Here is a 15,912-nt window from a genome sequence, read left to right on the forward strand (position 1 = left end):
TAAATAAAATGGAAGAGTCGATAATAGTCTTATTACCTGTTATTATTTTATCGCATTATTAATTCTATTCCTCAATAATCCGTCCATTATCCAAGTTCCTTAAATTTTAATTAATAATTTCCTAGTTTTGCTAAGTCCAAAGACATCCGTACTTTCATTTATAGAAATGGTTCCAGTATAGATTTTTGACGGATAAAGCGTTGTATAGCGATACGAGTGTATATTTTGTATATTATTTTAAGTTAGAACAACAATAAATTACTGCTAGATGAGTTTTTCAATTATAAATTATAAGATATATAAATTGTGTAAATATAACATTGATTGATGTTGAAACATTCACGAAAATAAAAGTTATCGATTATACAATCTTGTTTTTTATTAACATTCCTACACCATTCAATGGTTCGCGTTAGTTAACACAAAGGTACTTCAAGTATGTCAAATTGGGCGGACAGGGTGAGCTCGTATTAAACGAAATGTTGTATTATTTTTTTCTTATTTGTGAGAAATTAACTTTAATTTGTATAAAATACATATTTCTGTCTTACAATAGCGTAAGTTAACAGTCTAAGGGTAACTGTTTCACAATGACCGGAATGTTCCAAATAAGCTATTTATTACTTATTGGTAGGATAAACTAGTGTTTGTTGCGTTTCACGACTGTCAGATAGCGCTATTCGTCATGAAACGCGAAGTTTCTTTTTTTGGTACTTAGCCATACATTGTGAAACAGACCCTAAGTTACATGGTTCAAAATCGTATCTGAACTTTTAGCTTTTGGCTTTTTAAAGTTTTAGTTATTATTTATATTAAGAGTTATTATTAATAATTTGTTTTTGTTTTATTTTTATTTCTGTTTATTTTGTTCCTTTGATATATTGGTTAAGTTCTAATGTAATTGATGTGTATGTGTAAGTGTGTTAAATTTGTGATGTCATATTTTCTTGTACTTTTTAGGCATACACATTGTTTTAGAATGTATATATAAATAAATAAAAAAGGAAGTCATGAAAACACATACTGATTGGATACTTTGTATTTACAAAATTTATAATCTTACAGATACCTGCTTACAATATATTTAGATTACGGCCATTTTTATTTATACTCCTACCAAAAGTGGAGTAACTTGTTTTGTATACCCAAAGACCACTAAAATGTAACAGCGACTTAAAAAATATCCTCCTAAATAAGCAAATAAATATAAGTTTTACTAATATTATAAACGAAGCAAATATATAAAAAATATTTTTCTTATATTTTAATACAACAGAGTGAAATAAATTTTTTTTCTTATAGAACTGTGGGCAAACGGGCAGGAGGCTCACCTGATGTTAAGTGATACCGCGGCCCATGGACACTCTAGATGCTAGAGGGCTCGCGAGTGCGTCCTTTGCCTTTTGAGATGTGTCCAGATAGGTCCACACGCTCAAATTAGGCGGATTGTACATGTTTAATAGGAAAAAAAGATACTACTAAAATATTTGCTAAGATTTAGAAACCCTGTTAAGTACTTCGTGTGGTTATGTGTTAGTACACTGGGTCACTCGCACAAGCTTCAAACACATTTATCCATCTCAAAAGTCACCACACAATTCTTTGAGTGTTTGGTCTCGAAATTTTGTGTAATAACCTATTGCTAAAGTTTTAAATAGGGTACAGGTAACATACCGTACATAATTAACGTATATAAACTATGTAACAGAAAAATTGGCACAAATATGAAACTTAGGTTTACCGCATTCGGAAGTTCGTTCGACTTAACTTAAAAGCTCTTTAAGAAATTTAGTGCTATTGGGAAACATTACAACATTACATGTTAGTTTGGTCTCGTCATTATTGGAGTCTGTCTTCTAGTCTACTATTTTCAAAATGTCATTGCTTTTGTATGCCTGCGCTCTGTCTGTGTGCAAATAATGTATAATTATACAAATTAATTATACTACATTCAGACAATTGAAATAGCAGGCTCAATTCTCCATTATTTGGTTTAACAATTCTATATAAATAAATTACTCTACTAAGTTTTGTTTGCAACTACACTTCTGCGTGGCCGTTGTTCGCCTGCTCCATCTTCACCGTGATTGGTTCCACCGGAGGAGAAGGCCTTGGGGACTCAAATATAGCCTTCCATAATTGGATCATTGGTAACTCAACGATCAAGTATACAGGGACACACGCCAAGTACGTAAGAATCGTTGTTAGAATGACGAAACAGATCTGAAAAGAACTCATGAAGTTTGAATGTGTCACAAATATCTTGACTCATGTATCTATACTTTTTAAGAAGTCCTTTGTTTAACATAAACGACATAAACAACTGAATTCAAATTAAAAGTAGTATGCGTGGTCTTACGGCACCAAATAGGATCGACATAATATCCTGCGTAGTAAAATCAGAGAGTTAATTGAATCCCTAGACTTGAAGATCGATATTCAATCAAGTGGGCTAAGTGAATGAACGTTGAACGAGTTTCCTAAACGTTCTTGGGAATAAGGCAAGCCTAACCGATCCTAATAATTTACAATAAAACAACATATATGCGACATATATATATCCAGCTTCCATTGGACATTCTTAGCGTTCTGGGCTTGAAATAATTGAATCTGACATTTGCCGGATTCTTAATGAAGTTGCTTCAAGTGCGTCATAATGACGCATCAATACAATAGCTGAACCAGAAAGAAAATAAACTTACCATGGAAAATATAGAAACGTGAACAAGATTGGTGTTGCTTCCCATAATTAAACGCAGTATGATAAAGTGTATAATATACGCGCAGTAAGACAGTTTTCCCAGTACTCGAAAACCTCGCCACGAGCATATCTTTAAGAGTACAGCTGCAAAAAGTTAATAAAAAACACTGTTAATATGTCGATAAGTGGTCAGATTATGTAGATAATTCGTTCGTCCAAAATTTTTACACTTCTAGGATTCTTAGGGAGCGGTGAAGTACAGAGAGTGTAAGAGACTGCCACGTCAAGTTGATAGGAGTAGCGGTGCTATGAAGCTGATTACGATAGCTATTATTGGAACTACTTTTTTAGAACAGTGGGCAAACGGGCAGGACGCTCATCTGATGTTAAGTGATACCGCCGCCCATGGACATTCAATGCCAGAGGGCTCGCGAGTGCGGTGCCGGCCTTTTAAGAATTGGTACGCTCTTTTCTTGAAGGACCCTAAGTCGAATTGGTTCGGAAATACTTTAGTGGGCAGCTAGTTCCACAATGTGGTGGTACTTAATCACCTGTCTTAAGATCACTGCCGTGAAATAGGTACTTTCTAGGGAAAGGAGATTAAATTTTTAAACGCAATGTGCCTTTATCACATGGGCATCAATAAAAATAACTTATGATACATCCTGATAATGTCCTTATTTAATGACATTATGATAAATACATATTAACGAACATTTGTGCGAATTTTTATAATTAATTAATCTGAATGTATAATCAGAAAAATCCTTATAGATCTAAGAACTTATAATTTAGTATGAATTTGTGGTCTGTAAAACTGTGCTTAATGTTTCTGTTTCAATGTGTATTCCGTTTTGGCTTTTGTGTATAATATAATAATTTGAATATTAATATTAAATATTAAAAATAAATAAATAGATTCAGATTGATTTATTAGATTAGAAAGTGGTACTTTCTATGAAAAATAACGATTTATTTATTTAAAATATATTCATAAATATTGTAATAATTTAATATTGACTTTTTTATTAATTATGTATGTTTCTTATAATATATTCAATACTCACATGGACAGTTACTCGCGAAGCCCAAAATCATGATACTCATGAATAAAGCAATCAGATTTCTATCCAGGGCGGAGTACACCGCCGTAGCCCACAATGGTGGTAAGTCATCAGCCATGAAGATGACTCCTATTACCGAGACAACCATGCACAGATGTAGGGATATGTGACTGAGGGTGCAGAACCACTGAAAATTTAAAAATTAACTTTTCTATTAGAGGCCTTGCTGTTTTGAATTCAAAACTGTATTACTTCGGATTGTACGATGTAGATAGAATAGAAAATTGTATCTAAGTCTTGTTCTCGATTTATACTTTTATAAAAAAAAGGTTTGCAGGAAAATCTTACTTAACACACACAAAAATAACAATAAATATGATTTATACAGTCGTTCATGTGTTATAAATAATGTTATTTTTTTGGAAGTAAGGGCGCGGAAAGTCAATGTCTGCCCTAAAATGCAGTGAAATTTTGACTGGTTTTTTTTTAAACCTGGGTGGGATGTGGATTCACTATATAGATATTTATATATCTCCAAACAAATATTCTACCTTCTTTTCATTGAGTTTGATTCCTTTCTCTTCGTTGGAGTAGTGGATAAAACCGGTGGCGAGACCTGCGAAAAATCCAGGGTTCATCCAGGGTGCCAAATATATGATTGTCATACGAGGCCAATCTGAAAAAAGTGTCCTGAGTACTCTGAAAAAAAATAAACGATTAAAAAAATTAATAAAAAATATTTTTTTACGGATGAAACGTCACGAAGATGTGCAGCGTTTTTGTTGACGAAAAGGAATTAAAACCGATTGAGAGTGAGTGAGAATGGGAGATCGAGAAAAAATACTATTTGTTGATGTATTCGTTTAGTAGTTACATATTTTTAGAACTTTAGATAGCAATTCTGTCATTAACGTCTTGTGCAGTAAACGCAAATTTCATATATATATATTTATATTATCATAAGCATTTTATAATTTGAATGAATTCTATATAGTTGGATTTTACATACAATACAACTCATTATTTCTATACAAGCGTGTCCATAGATAATGCAATTCACGAAGACGCGCCCCACCAATTTTTGCTTGAAGGGAACGCGGGGTGCGGGGAGTTTTCTCCAAGCGTCCGTTGCGAACGATCAGCGGTTCATTGCAGTGCAAGCTTGCACACATATACTATAAACGGTTTGGAGGAATAGTGGGGCGCGTCTTCGTGGATTGCACTATGATACACATTCTATGAGCTTGTTGAGTTGGTTGCCACTTACTCTGGGGGCTGTCCAGCAATGATGGGAGGAAATTCATTAATCCAATTGACAATGGCTGATGCTATACCAGGAGCAATGAACAAGGGAAGTAGTACTGGTAATGCCATCTTTCGGTAACGAACCAGAACTAGTAGCAAGAGCATACCGACGATGTGGAACTGCATGTCAGCACCTACATACCTAAAATTAAACATAAACATTTGAGTAATTCTTACTTTTCTTCGTATCAAAATCAAATTAAAAAAAACCTAACGGAAAAGCTATAAATTTTGAGAACCCCTAATCATTGACAAATCTTTTCTTTGATCTTGTAAAGTTATAATGTTTACACGTTTTACTTATCAGTTATACATTTTAACGATATATATAATAGATTTTATCTATTTGCCTTTGCAGAATTATCGAAATTTATTTCTTATATTATATAATTTATTTAATTACATACATACCATAAATGACTCAAGCAAAACCGCTCTGTTCCGATGAGGTTTTGTGCGAAGAACAAATAGTACCACCAGATTTCTGAACACTCTTGTGCCTCCTTCTCCACGACCCAAGACCAGTGGGGTCCTGATCCCATCAATGGGAACCAGGCCATGGTGAACCATAATACAAATATCACCACTGGGGCTAACCTAGAACGGACGTCAGTTGAATAATATGACTAATTTAATCTACCATGAAACCAAACTTATGACGATTAAACAACTTTTTGCTGCTCCATAGTAGCTTATCATTAAAAAAAATCAAATACACAACTACACGCAATACTCGTCGGGCGAGATTGCTTATCTTGCCGAAGCCGCGTACAAATTATTTGAAGAAGTCTATTAGAGATGAGGGTGTGCAATTATTTAATCAATTACCATCAAAAATACGCAATATTTTTTGGTTTCGTCTGTAAATTTTAATCACTTATTGTTCATTCTTGTTCAGACAGAAGTGGTTTTTATAAATAAACTAAGTGACCTGGCAAACGTCGTTTTGCCATGTATATCATTTATAATAATAAATAGGGGTTGATCGTAGAGGGTTGAAAATTTAGGGTTGTATGTATTTTTATGCTGTTGATACAGTTGATAAAAAAATAAAAATGTATCTGAAAATTAAAAAAAATATTTAGGGGTGGACTACCCTTAACATTTAGGGGGATGAAAAAAAGATGTTGTCCGATTCTCAGACATAATCAATATGCACACAAAATTTCATGAGAATCGGTCAAGCCATTTCGGAGGAGTTTAACCACAAACACCGAGACACGAGAATTTTATATATAAGATCAAATATTTATTTTAACTTTCGTATGTCTATAATAGTGTTTACTAACCTGAACCAACGGTTAGCAATTGAATAAAAGCATCCTAATATAGTAATCTTTCGTTTTTCAGATACTATTAACGCCATGTAAGCTGTCATGAAGCCTGTCATGACGAAGAAAGCTTGGAGGAGGAGTGGAGAATTCATAAGGACCTTCCATGGAAACTGATCATAAAACTGAAATGTATAAATTATAATAGTTTAAAGACAAACTTAATGAAGATTTTATTAGTAATACTGTACATTTTTTTTTTAAGTTTAACTTCTTTAGGCGCGTTATGAAAAATTGATGAGAGTGAAATTTTACGATGCGCGCGCACCGTGACACAAAATTAACATAATGAAGTTAGGTCTAGGTGGCATGGAAATCGATAACTATGTCCAAGTTGTATATTCTAGAATTTTTATATTAAGAAGACGTGTTTCGTAATAGTACAACTAAACAGTGTGAAAAAATAAATATTATTTTGGTATTTTAAATCAATTTCATATACGACGGTGATAGTATTTACTAATAATTTATTTATTTAAATAAAATATTTTTGATTAATTTTAATATTTATCGTTTATCACTACTGCATTTTAGTTTTCATTTGTTTTCCATGCGCCAAAGAAGTATAACTTCTAACGCGTATACACACTCCTTTTTAATTTATTTGGTTATATTCCATTTTAAAACAATAAGTTCGTAATTAGTATTTTTTTTATAGAACAGAGGGTTCTATAAAAAAAAATTAGGCTGAATTCTGGGTCAGCTTTCATATTCGCATTTGTTTCTTTTTACAATATAATTATTCTGTGCCATTGACTTTGTAAACGATATTTTAAATAAATAAACTAGAGTTCTCACATTTTTCATCGTACAAGGTGGTGTTAATAACCCTAGCGTTATACTAAAAATATACGTATTAAATGACTACAAACCCTTTCTATGAACTCTGGATTGTCGGAGTACGCATACGCATGTATCAATATAATATGCGTGAAAAATACACTCTGTATACCCAATACTCTGAAACATAAATAAAATGAATAATTAGTGGAGAGGGACCTTCGTGAGCTCCATGTGACCGATAGGAGAAGGTGGCGGTGTCTATTTTCAGACGCCAAGGTCTACTTTGGGTTGGTGCTATGGCCACACCAAAGGTCATGCATGTAACGCCTTATTTAAGAAAAAAATCTATTATGTTATGTTTTCTGTTTGAAATTGAATACATATAGAGTATATTAGAGATTTGTAAAGATAAATACATATGACCGTAGCCAAATAGAGGCAGACATCTTCAATAAAAAAACCTTTTCATTAAACTAATTAACTTTAAATATTATTTTATTTTAAAAGGAAACCTAATCTAAATATATTCCGAATATCTAGCAGTTGGTGCTAATAACCGATTACATTATCAATTTGTGTGTTGTCTATGTCATATTAAAAGAAGTAAGACTTGTTCTAAGACTTGATTTAGCCTTGAATACGATTATTTATTATTTTAGTAATTAGTTGAAACGTGTCGAAAAACAAACAAAACTTACTTGATTCCATCGAAACCAGCAAAACAATTGAGACGAGGCTCGCTTTTTGGAACCGATCTAGAGTGTGTCAAAATTTCCCAGTTCTTCTTGAGTGAAAATGCCATTAAATATTTGTTACCTAAAATCATTCATTTATTATTAATACACGTTTTTACACAATAAACAATGTGAGTACTTTTACTTACGGCTTGATTGGGCTTTATGCAGCCTTTTACTGGATGGATTAATTTAAACTAGAATCTTGTTTTAAATCTAAGTTGTTCTATTAATAGCCTTAGAAGGAACAAACGTAAAAATCTGCGTTAATTTGTTAAGAATCCGTAATAAAATAGTAAGATACAATTCAAAAGTTATAGAGATCAATGCTTTTTTTGGAAAGATGCTTTTATTGTATGTTAAAAAGCATAGCTACACTGATCTAGGATGTTCAAATATTAAATAATCAAGATTTGTCAGAAAACGGCAAAATGTGATGATATTTTACATGAAAAAGTTTAGTAGTGCTTTTGATAGACAAGATGTAGCGTCGGAGGTATTGTAAAGAATATCATTTGTTCGAGTGCGCATACCTAGTTAACACTGAAAATGTTTAGAAAAACATTGATTTGTTTTTAATACACGTACACAATAAACAAAATATGGTAATGATTGTCTTGAGTGCTTTTACTTGCAGAGTGATTGGGCTTCACGCGGCCTATTTACTGGATGGATTTAATTTAATTTAAACTAGAATGTAAGCTTACCCATTTTCGGATCCACAAAACTGACAATGGTGGCTGCAACAATTATTACCAAAACTGTAACCATTACGACTGCCATGACCCTAGCTGACTGCGACACACGCGAAACGCCAGCCGTATTGCACCATTTCGCCGATACGACTTCTGCCTGAAAACATCATATATTTTAGTATTGAGGAAAAAAGTCATGTTATTAAACCATTTCTGAAACGATTTTTCCAGTTAATCTCTTTTAAATATGCAGTTTATTACAGATTTTGAATAAAAACAAAACTTAGGATAATCACATTAATGTTAGCAATTTTTTTTTAACTTTTATATATCAATTTTGCCGGCCCGAACGCTGAGATGTAGATGTATGATAGAAGTTTTGGAACATTGGGAGGACAAAAGTAGGATACAGTACGACTGGAGAAAACTAGGTATCCCGAAGATTGGCTCAATTGGCTAATCGGCTTGTTTTCAACTTTTGCACAAAAATGGTTACCACTAGATAAACTTGCTAAGATTTAAATCTCCAATACCTCGAGATCGTAAGCCTTAATATTCTCATCGATGCAGCTCTGAGCAGCTTCGACTAAATTATCTGTATTGTTTTTCCCGGGACATCTCGATACACATACACCGCGATGGATCTGTGTTCTATTATAGTGCTTATATATCTCAGATGAGTATACCTGTAATATAAACATTAAATTAATATACGTTATTATTCACAACATTTTTAATGATTATCTACTAAATAATTCAAGTAGAATGGTGTAGCATATATAAAAAGCACATCCTTTATATTACCTGAATTTTCCGTATATCTCAATTTTTTTATATTTTGGTATAAATTAATTTAATTCGGTAATTCGTTTTCAATATTAACTTTTTTGCGATGTGTAAAAATAGTGTGAATTTATAGAAAACAATGGAAAATTACTTCTAAAACATCAAGGAGTGGTGAAGGTTTGCTAGAGTGAAGCACGGCGTCGACGATGCAGTACTTGTCCATAGGCCGCTGACATGATCCCCAGTCGTCTAAACTGAAGAACGGAGGAAACCATTCTAGTAGTGTCGCTGGAATTAAAACAAAAACATTAACACATTTAAATTAACACAATAAGAAGTGAGCCTCGCTTTGTCTAACATTTGGCGACACCAGTTCATGCGAAGCTGTTTCTGGTCGTCGGTTAAAGTATATGGAAACCATGTTCTGTGAGTTCTTATATAAAAAAAAAAGTTCTAAACATTTTAAATATTACCCACGTATACTGACATAGCGTATAGAAAGTTCGAAAGTTCTAATTTCAAATTCAGTAATTAAATACTTTTTGGATTAAAAAGGTTTTAAAGGCAGTTAATGAAGGTTTATTCGAATGACAATCGAATAGTTGCATAAATTAATGTTCAACTTAAGTAAACGACCGTTTTGCGTTGCCGTAAGATGTTTGAGCTTTTAACGCTAATATTTTGTATATAGGCGAGGACATAATTTTCGAATTATTATTTGACTATTAGCCGAATTAGTGGAACACCTAAGCTGCTTTTGTTTGTATAATATTTACGTTGTAAAAGAAATAAGTGTGATTTAGTATTGAACAATACATATTTATTATTTATGCATACAGTAAAAATACATTGTTTGGCTTTAAGTAGACAAAAAACCAGTCGCACTCCAAACTTTTCGGTCTAGATCTTAGATTGGTTTATCTGTTTTGATCATTTGTTTTTTCAAGGGCAAAAAGGTGATACTGTGCCTGACACGCCGTTGACTTTTTGGGTCTAAGACAAGCCGGCCGGCCGAAGTTGTTCTTAATCGTACTAGCTAGTGTTAAATGCGAACATAGACAAAAAGCCTATGGCGTATAGCCTGTGCTTGAACCTATGACCTAGGGTTGAGAGTCGGTTTGAATCTTGCTTTATCTTGCTAAATATTCATTATGAAGTTATTTCAGAAAAAAGCTTATGTTACTTAATAATCGTGTAGCATTTTTATTGTGAAATATTTGATAACTTCATTCCTTTCAATCTCACTACTTTAAGTAATAAAAATATTGACTTATTATATATCAGTACGCAGTATGTACACAGGAACATAAATAGACAAATTATAACTTGTCAACAAGGAATAGAACTAAACTAAATTTAAATCTAAAGGACAGGATCTACTATATTTCTGTACAGAAATAAGAAACAAATCAAAAGTCATTGACTATCCCATTGCATAAAACTTAAGTGAAAATGGGCTGGTCATACCGCTCGTATGAACTATGGCAGTTGGACAAAGAGGGTAACAAAATTAAAAAGGCCACCCGGAAAAAGAAAGAGGAGAAGATTGGGAAAAAATGCACAAGACTCTTAGAGATGTCATTGAAAAACATATTATTTATTTTAAGTGTATAAATTTTTTAAATGTTTCAAGGAATAAATGAGGCTTAATTATTATTCAATTAAATTCAATAAAATAATTTTAATAGTTACGAATATAATACGACAGTTGACGGTTGTAATGCTCATTTCACTTGACATAGAGACTATGGAAGGTCAGAAGTTGAGCATACTATTACGCAAAAAGACCGGTTTTTAGAACCGATTAAAACCGGTAATTTTATAGAATGTTGAAAAGACATTTAATGCGTGAACGGTTAGGTTTAGCAATCTTTCGAAGGTCTTTTGTTTTATTTACTTTATTTGGTTTATATTGATTATTAAATATGAGTGTAAAGAGGGAAGAGATTGCATTTTATCTGTCATCAAAAATATGGCTTTGTAGAGTTTGGTTATTCGGATGTAGATAGGACATCGATCCACTGTCACGGACTGATGTCAGATTGTTTTCAATCCAAGATAGTGGATTGATTATTGGGTTCGGGCATGAGAGAATATCTCACATGTAAGTCTTTTCCAAGGTGTCTGATAAAGTTACATTTAGTTTATTAATTTGCCATAACGTTAGTTTATATTTGCTTGTCCATACTACATGTTTCTTTTTAAAACTATTACCTTGCTCCACACCTGTTCAAATTATAATTTTATTCCGGAAGTTGATTTGATAAAAATTTAGTTAAATGTTTACATACATTTTTATATTGTGAGATCTTTATCTAATAATAAAACTAGCAAAAGCAATATTTATACAAAAACTAAATTTTATTCCGGATCTAATAAATACAAAGAGATCTAGCAAGTTTAAAAACACTATGTAAAATACTATGTAATAAATATTTTTAAAGATTATATAAAACCGGCTTCGCACGCATTTTTTATATTTAGAAAAATAATAATTACCAATATTTATTGAATTTTGATTAGTAGTATTCATTCGTTATATACCTTTAATATATTAAAAATGCTATGTAAATTAGCCTTGATATTAACATACATTATAGTAATAGGCTAAGCCTTTGCTATATGTTAATATAGTGCTTATCAATATTGATAGTAATGGCAATATAATTCGAACAAGTTTATGTCTTAACCATGAATATTTGTTATATTGTAATTATATGTTGAAACTTGACCTTATATAGTGAGTATTTCGACGAAATTTTTATATGACATAGGGGCAAATGTGCCTACGGGACAGGCAAAAGGTTATCTACCAGCCAATTATCTTGGCCTCAGATTGCATCCTTATCTTTGATAATTTTCATTTCATAGGCAAGTAGATGATCACCGTTCTGTGAGACATGTCGTTGTATTTTGATTTGAGGGTCTCACAATGAAACCACTAGGTCAACGCTGATCTTCATTCTACCATTGGAATAATAAATGAAATGAGCATAAAGACGTTTTTATTGCGCGAAAGTATGACAACGAGTAAGTGATAACGAATTTTTAGGTTTTATAACCTATTTTGCAGGTTTTCATCCCTCCAATATTAGTCCTTATATAAAGACACATGAGAAAGACTGTAATTATAAAGTAATTAAATTTTTATGAATTTCAATTTCAGCTCGGTCTGCAATTAATTAAGTAATAACTAAAGTGCGGCAGGTATCATGCGTTTATCAGAAATGGTACAAAATCCACCACGAAACTATTATTTTTTCTACGAAAATGGTTAATTTTATATCTGGACTTAGTTTTAATGTATAAGGAACATAGCCATTTTCTATGTATGTTATCTGTTGTAAAAAATTTCATTGATGAAGCTAAATAACAAAAATATGGACCGCGTCACACAATTTTTTTAGTTAAAAATAGCATTAAATTGGCAAATGTTAGGGATATTAACAAAATATAATTAAATGTTCGTTGCGTCATTTATTATTCCTTTAACAATAAATTTAGATAACTCAGTTCCACATTTACTTTATAAATGATATATCCGTGACGGTAATGTCGGAAAATTACGGAAATAAATACTCTAAGTATCTAAAGTGTAAAATTTAATCGAATCAAAACATTTTCTTACGCCGACATTTATTGTCCAACACGAAAAAATATCTTTGAAATATTAAATTTAACGTGAGAAAAATACAATAATTACTCTTATCATTTAGACTATAATTATTATCTACTAATTTCTTCATAATATATACCATAAATATATTTAAATGAGATAATTGACATAGCATGAAAAAAATATTAGAGATTTTACTTTTAATAATACTTATAAAATTAATCTCAGTTCAAGTTAAAGTATTGAAACCATCTTAAACCGGTTTTATGGTAAGATCTAGATACGAGACTCCCAACTGAATATGTTTAAAATTTTGACATAAATCTCGTTTCTGAAACTCATCTAAAGGGCGAACTAAAATGCGATTGCTGTCTTACGCGGGCATTCGCTGAAGCTGACACCAATAGATTTATTTTTTGTGTTCTTTTAAGTTTTTCTTGTAAGGGCCGAAGATATCGGTCTTTACCACAGCGTGGCAGAAATGTCAGAAATGATACTATTATAAAAATGCTTTTTTTTACACTGTCATCGTAGAATAGTTGTCTTCTAAATAAATAAAAGGTGTTTTCTGCCATTAAGGATAGTTCATTACAATACATCACAATATAATAACGTATAATTTTGTCTTATCTCTGTCTTGTAGCTATGGATTTGTGTATATTTATGCTATATGTTGTCTGGAGGTTATTTAAATTAATAAACCCGATTCTTTTAGAAGATTCTAATGTTGAATATTACTTATATATTTATGAGCACGGCTCAAAAATTTTACGGATTTGAAAAATCAATTCAACGTCATTGGATTCCTTTCTCAAATAATAATATGATATCGAAATGTCATAGCCCTTTTGGGAGGTTTCAGGACTTTTACATATTTTTATTTATTTTTTATGATAGTTTTTTTTTGTATTTGTAGCATACGGCTAGGAACTAGATATATGTAAAATTTGCATAAGTTTTTTTTATTTTTGTAATTTCTTCAGACATAGAAATCCTTAAATTCCACACAAGGCTACTAAAAAAATAGTATTATTTTATAATTTACATATTTACTAAAATCTGTATTACTTAATTACGTTTTTGAACGTCCAAGGGCACAAGTGTGGGTCAAGTTGCATCACTCCACAACACCTAGTAGCCATTTCAACACGATTACATTAAGGTATTGACTTAACATTTTTATAATAGTCGTTTAACCTATGGGGTTTGGGACATATAAGTGTAAATGTCAACGCGACATGGCTATCTATAAACTTAGTTGTTAAGTTTATCACAAATTATACAATGCAGAAGATATATTTTTTTAAATATTAAACTGTTAAACATGTGTATTATCATTTTTTTTAAATTTCAATTGAAAATAATTTTACATTCGCATGTATCGCAATACAGCGAGGATGTGCTAATACTTAAGGTACACTGCCACATGAACCAAACTCTTTAAATTGGTATGATTAATTTAGTAGTGAGTAATCATTAAAAAGTATAATACAGCACAGGATATAAGACGCTTAAAGAGACTGACCGACAGGGTTTTTAAACTCTATTGGAAGAAAACCTTTGTATGCTCAAGATCCATCTAAACCAAGAAAGAACCAATACAGGAGTATAGTCTACATTCACGTGTGTGAGATTAATAATATTGATGTAAATAAAAATGATTGATGAATAATCCATATGCCCACATTATTTTAAGCCTAAACTAGCGTATAGTTCTTGTTTATACTAAAGCTCGACAAGTGAAAAAGCTCGCTTGCTATGAAAAGGTCTTCATGCTGTTTGTATGCATTAAACGATACAGATAAATTTAAGGTGTCATTTGCAAGTTCATGTTCTGTTTCAAAAGTTATACTATTTATGTATTATAATGAGAAAATAAAAAATACCTTTATCAGTTTCAAAAACGATTATTAAATCGTAACATTGCTCAACTAGCATCAACTATGCATTAAATAGTTTTAAAGAAGAATTAAAATTATGTACGCAACATAATCTGATCAAAAATTACAATGGTTTAGAAATTTTAAAGGTAAAAAAAATAATACGTAAAAATTTTAAATGCCTGAATATTTAAATTAATAAGTTTCGTATTTGTTATAGTGTGCAATCTAGATGCAAGAATACTCATATAAATATGTATTCTAATACACAAAAATTATGTTACCGTTCAATTCAGTTTTGCTAGCAAAACTTCCAACGCACAAAGCCAATAGAAAGAATAAACTACACTGCATTTTGATCCTCACTTCACAAGACGTCTACAAAACTCGTCCACCGGCACACAAATGCTCAATTGTTACAACATCATTCCATTCATATTTAAATAAATTCTCTTGACCATAATATTTAATACAAAAACATGAGTTTTCAAGAAAAACATTTCCAACTAATTAATTATTCAAAAGGTTTACGTTTCCTCCTTAAGTTGAAGCGAATTATTTAATGTTCTAATTATATAATAGGTAAAATTGTTGTATTTCTATTATATAAATTATAGTCAATAATTCAAATTAATTAATTTTGGTGTTTATTTATTATTTTGGCTTTGGAGTAGAGGGTCTAGGGAGATTTCCTCGCCGATAATGAAATTAAAATCATTCCAAAAATCATTATAGTGAAAGGGCAAATTTTTAATGTTATAAATACAATCTAGTTATTTTTATTACAGTTATTGATAATAAATAAAAATAAATTAATATCAACGAAAGTAAAAATTAAAAAAATACATTGAAAAAGTTTGTCCTTGTGAAACTTTAGTGCTGATGGCATTTCGCTATATTGCGATACCTATACCTAGTGTGAGGAAAGCACTGGTGCTGTAATGTATTATGCCCCAGTCCCAAATTATATCTTTAATTAACGTACTGGGACTTCACACAGCCTAGGTGCGAAAAAAG

General features: G+C 31.5%; 1 protein-coding gene across 1 annotated transcript; it reads right to left on the minus strand.

Annotated features, from left to right (window-relative positions):
• Window positions 1-1,024: 1,024 nt before the first annotated feature.
• On the minus strand, window positions 1,025-15,296 carry LOC111000184 (nose resistant to fluoxetine protein 6-like). The gene is made up of 13 exons (XM_022269545.2): window positions 15,180-15,296; window positions 9,551-9,687; window positions 9,147-9,299; window positions 8,626-8,770; window positions 7,883-8,000; window positions 7,274-7,361; window positions 6,360-6,526; window positions 5,482-5,667; window positions 5,033-5,212; window positions 4,317-4,464; window positions 3,769-3,952; window positions 2,703-2,845; window positions 1,025-2,223 (listed from the first exon to the last, which is right to left on the minus strand). Exons 1-13 carry the CDS (start codon window positions 15,247-15,249, stop codon window positions 2,041-2,043), a joined length of 1,902 nt encoding a protein of 633 aa, XP_022125237.2. The 5' UTR covers window positions 15,250-15,296; the 3' UTR covers window positions 1,025-2,040.
• Window positions 15,297-15,912: the final 616 nt, after the last annotated feature.

The sequence above is a fragment of the Pieris rapae genome, chromosome 13 (assembly GCF_905147795.1).
Source record: "Pieris rapae chromosome 13, ilPieRapa1.1, whole genome shotgun sequence".
Lineage (NCBI taxonomy): Eukaryota > Metazoa > Arthropoda > Insecta > Lepidoptera > Pieridae > Pieris > Pieris rapae.

Excerpts from the sequence above, each read along its gene's own strand:
- LOC111000184 (XM_022269545.2), bottom strand. The coding sequence starts at position 15,249 with ATGCAGTGTAGTTTATTCTTTCTATTGGCTTTGTGCGTTGGAAGTTTT. Across the intron at positions 7,362-7,882 it reads GCTGGTTTCGATGGAATCAA|AGTATTGGGTATACAGAGTG; the intron begins GTAAGTTTTGTT and ends TTTATGTTTCAG. Across the intron at positions 2,224-2,702 it reads ACGTTTCTATATTTTCCATG|ATCTGTTTCGTCATTCTAAC; the intron begins GTAAGTTTATTT and ends AGTTCTTTTCAG.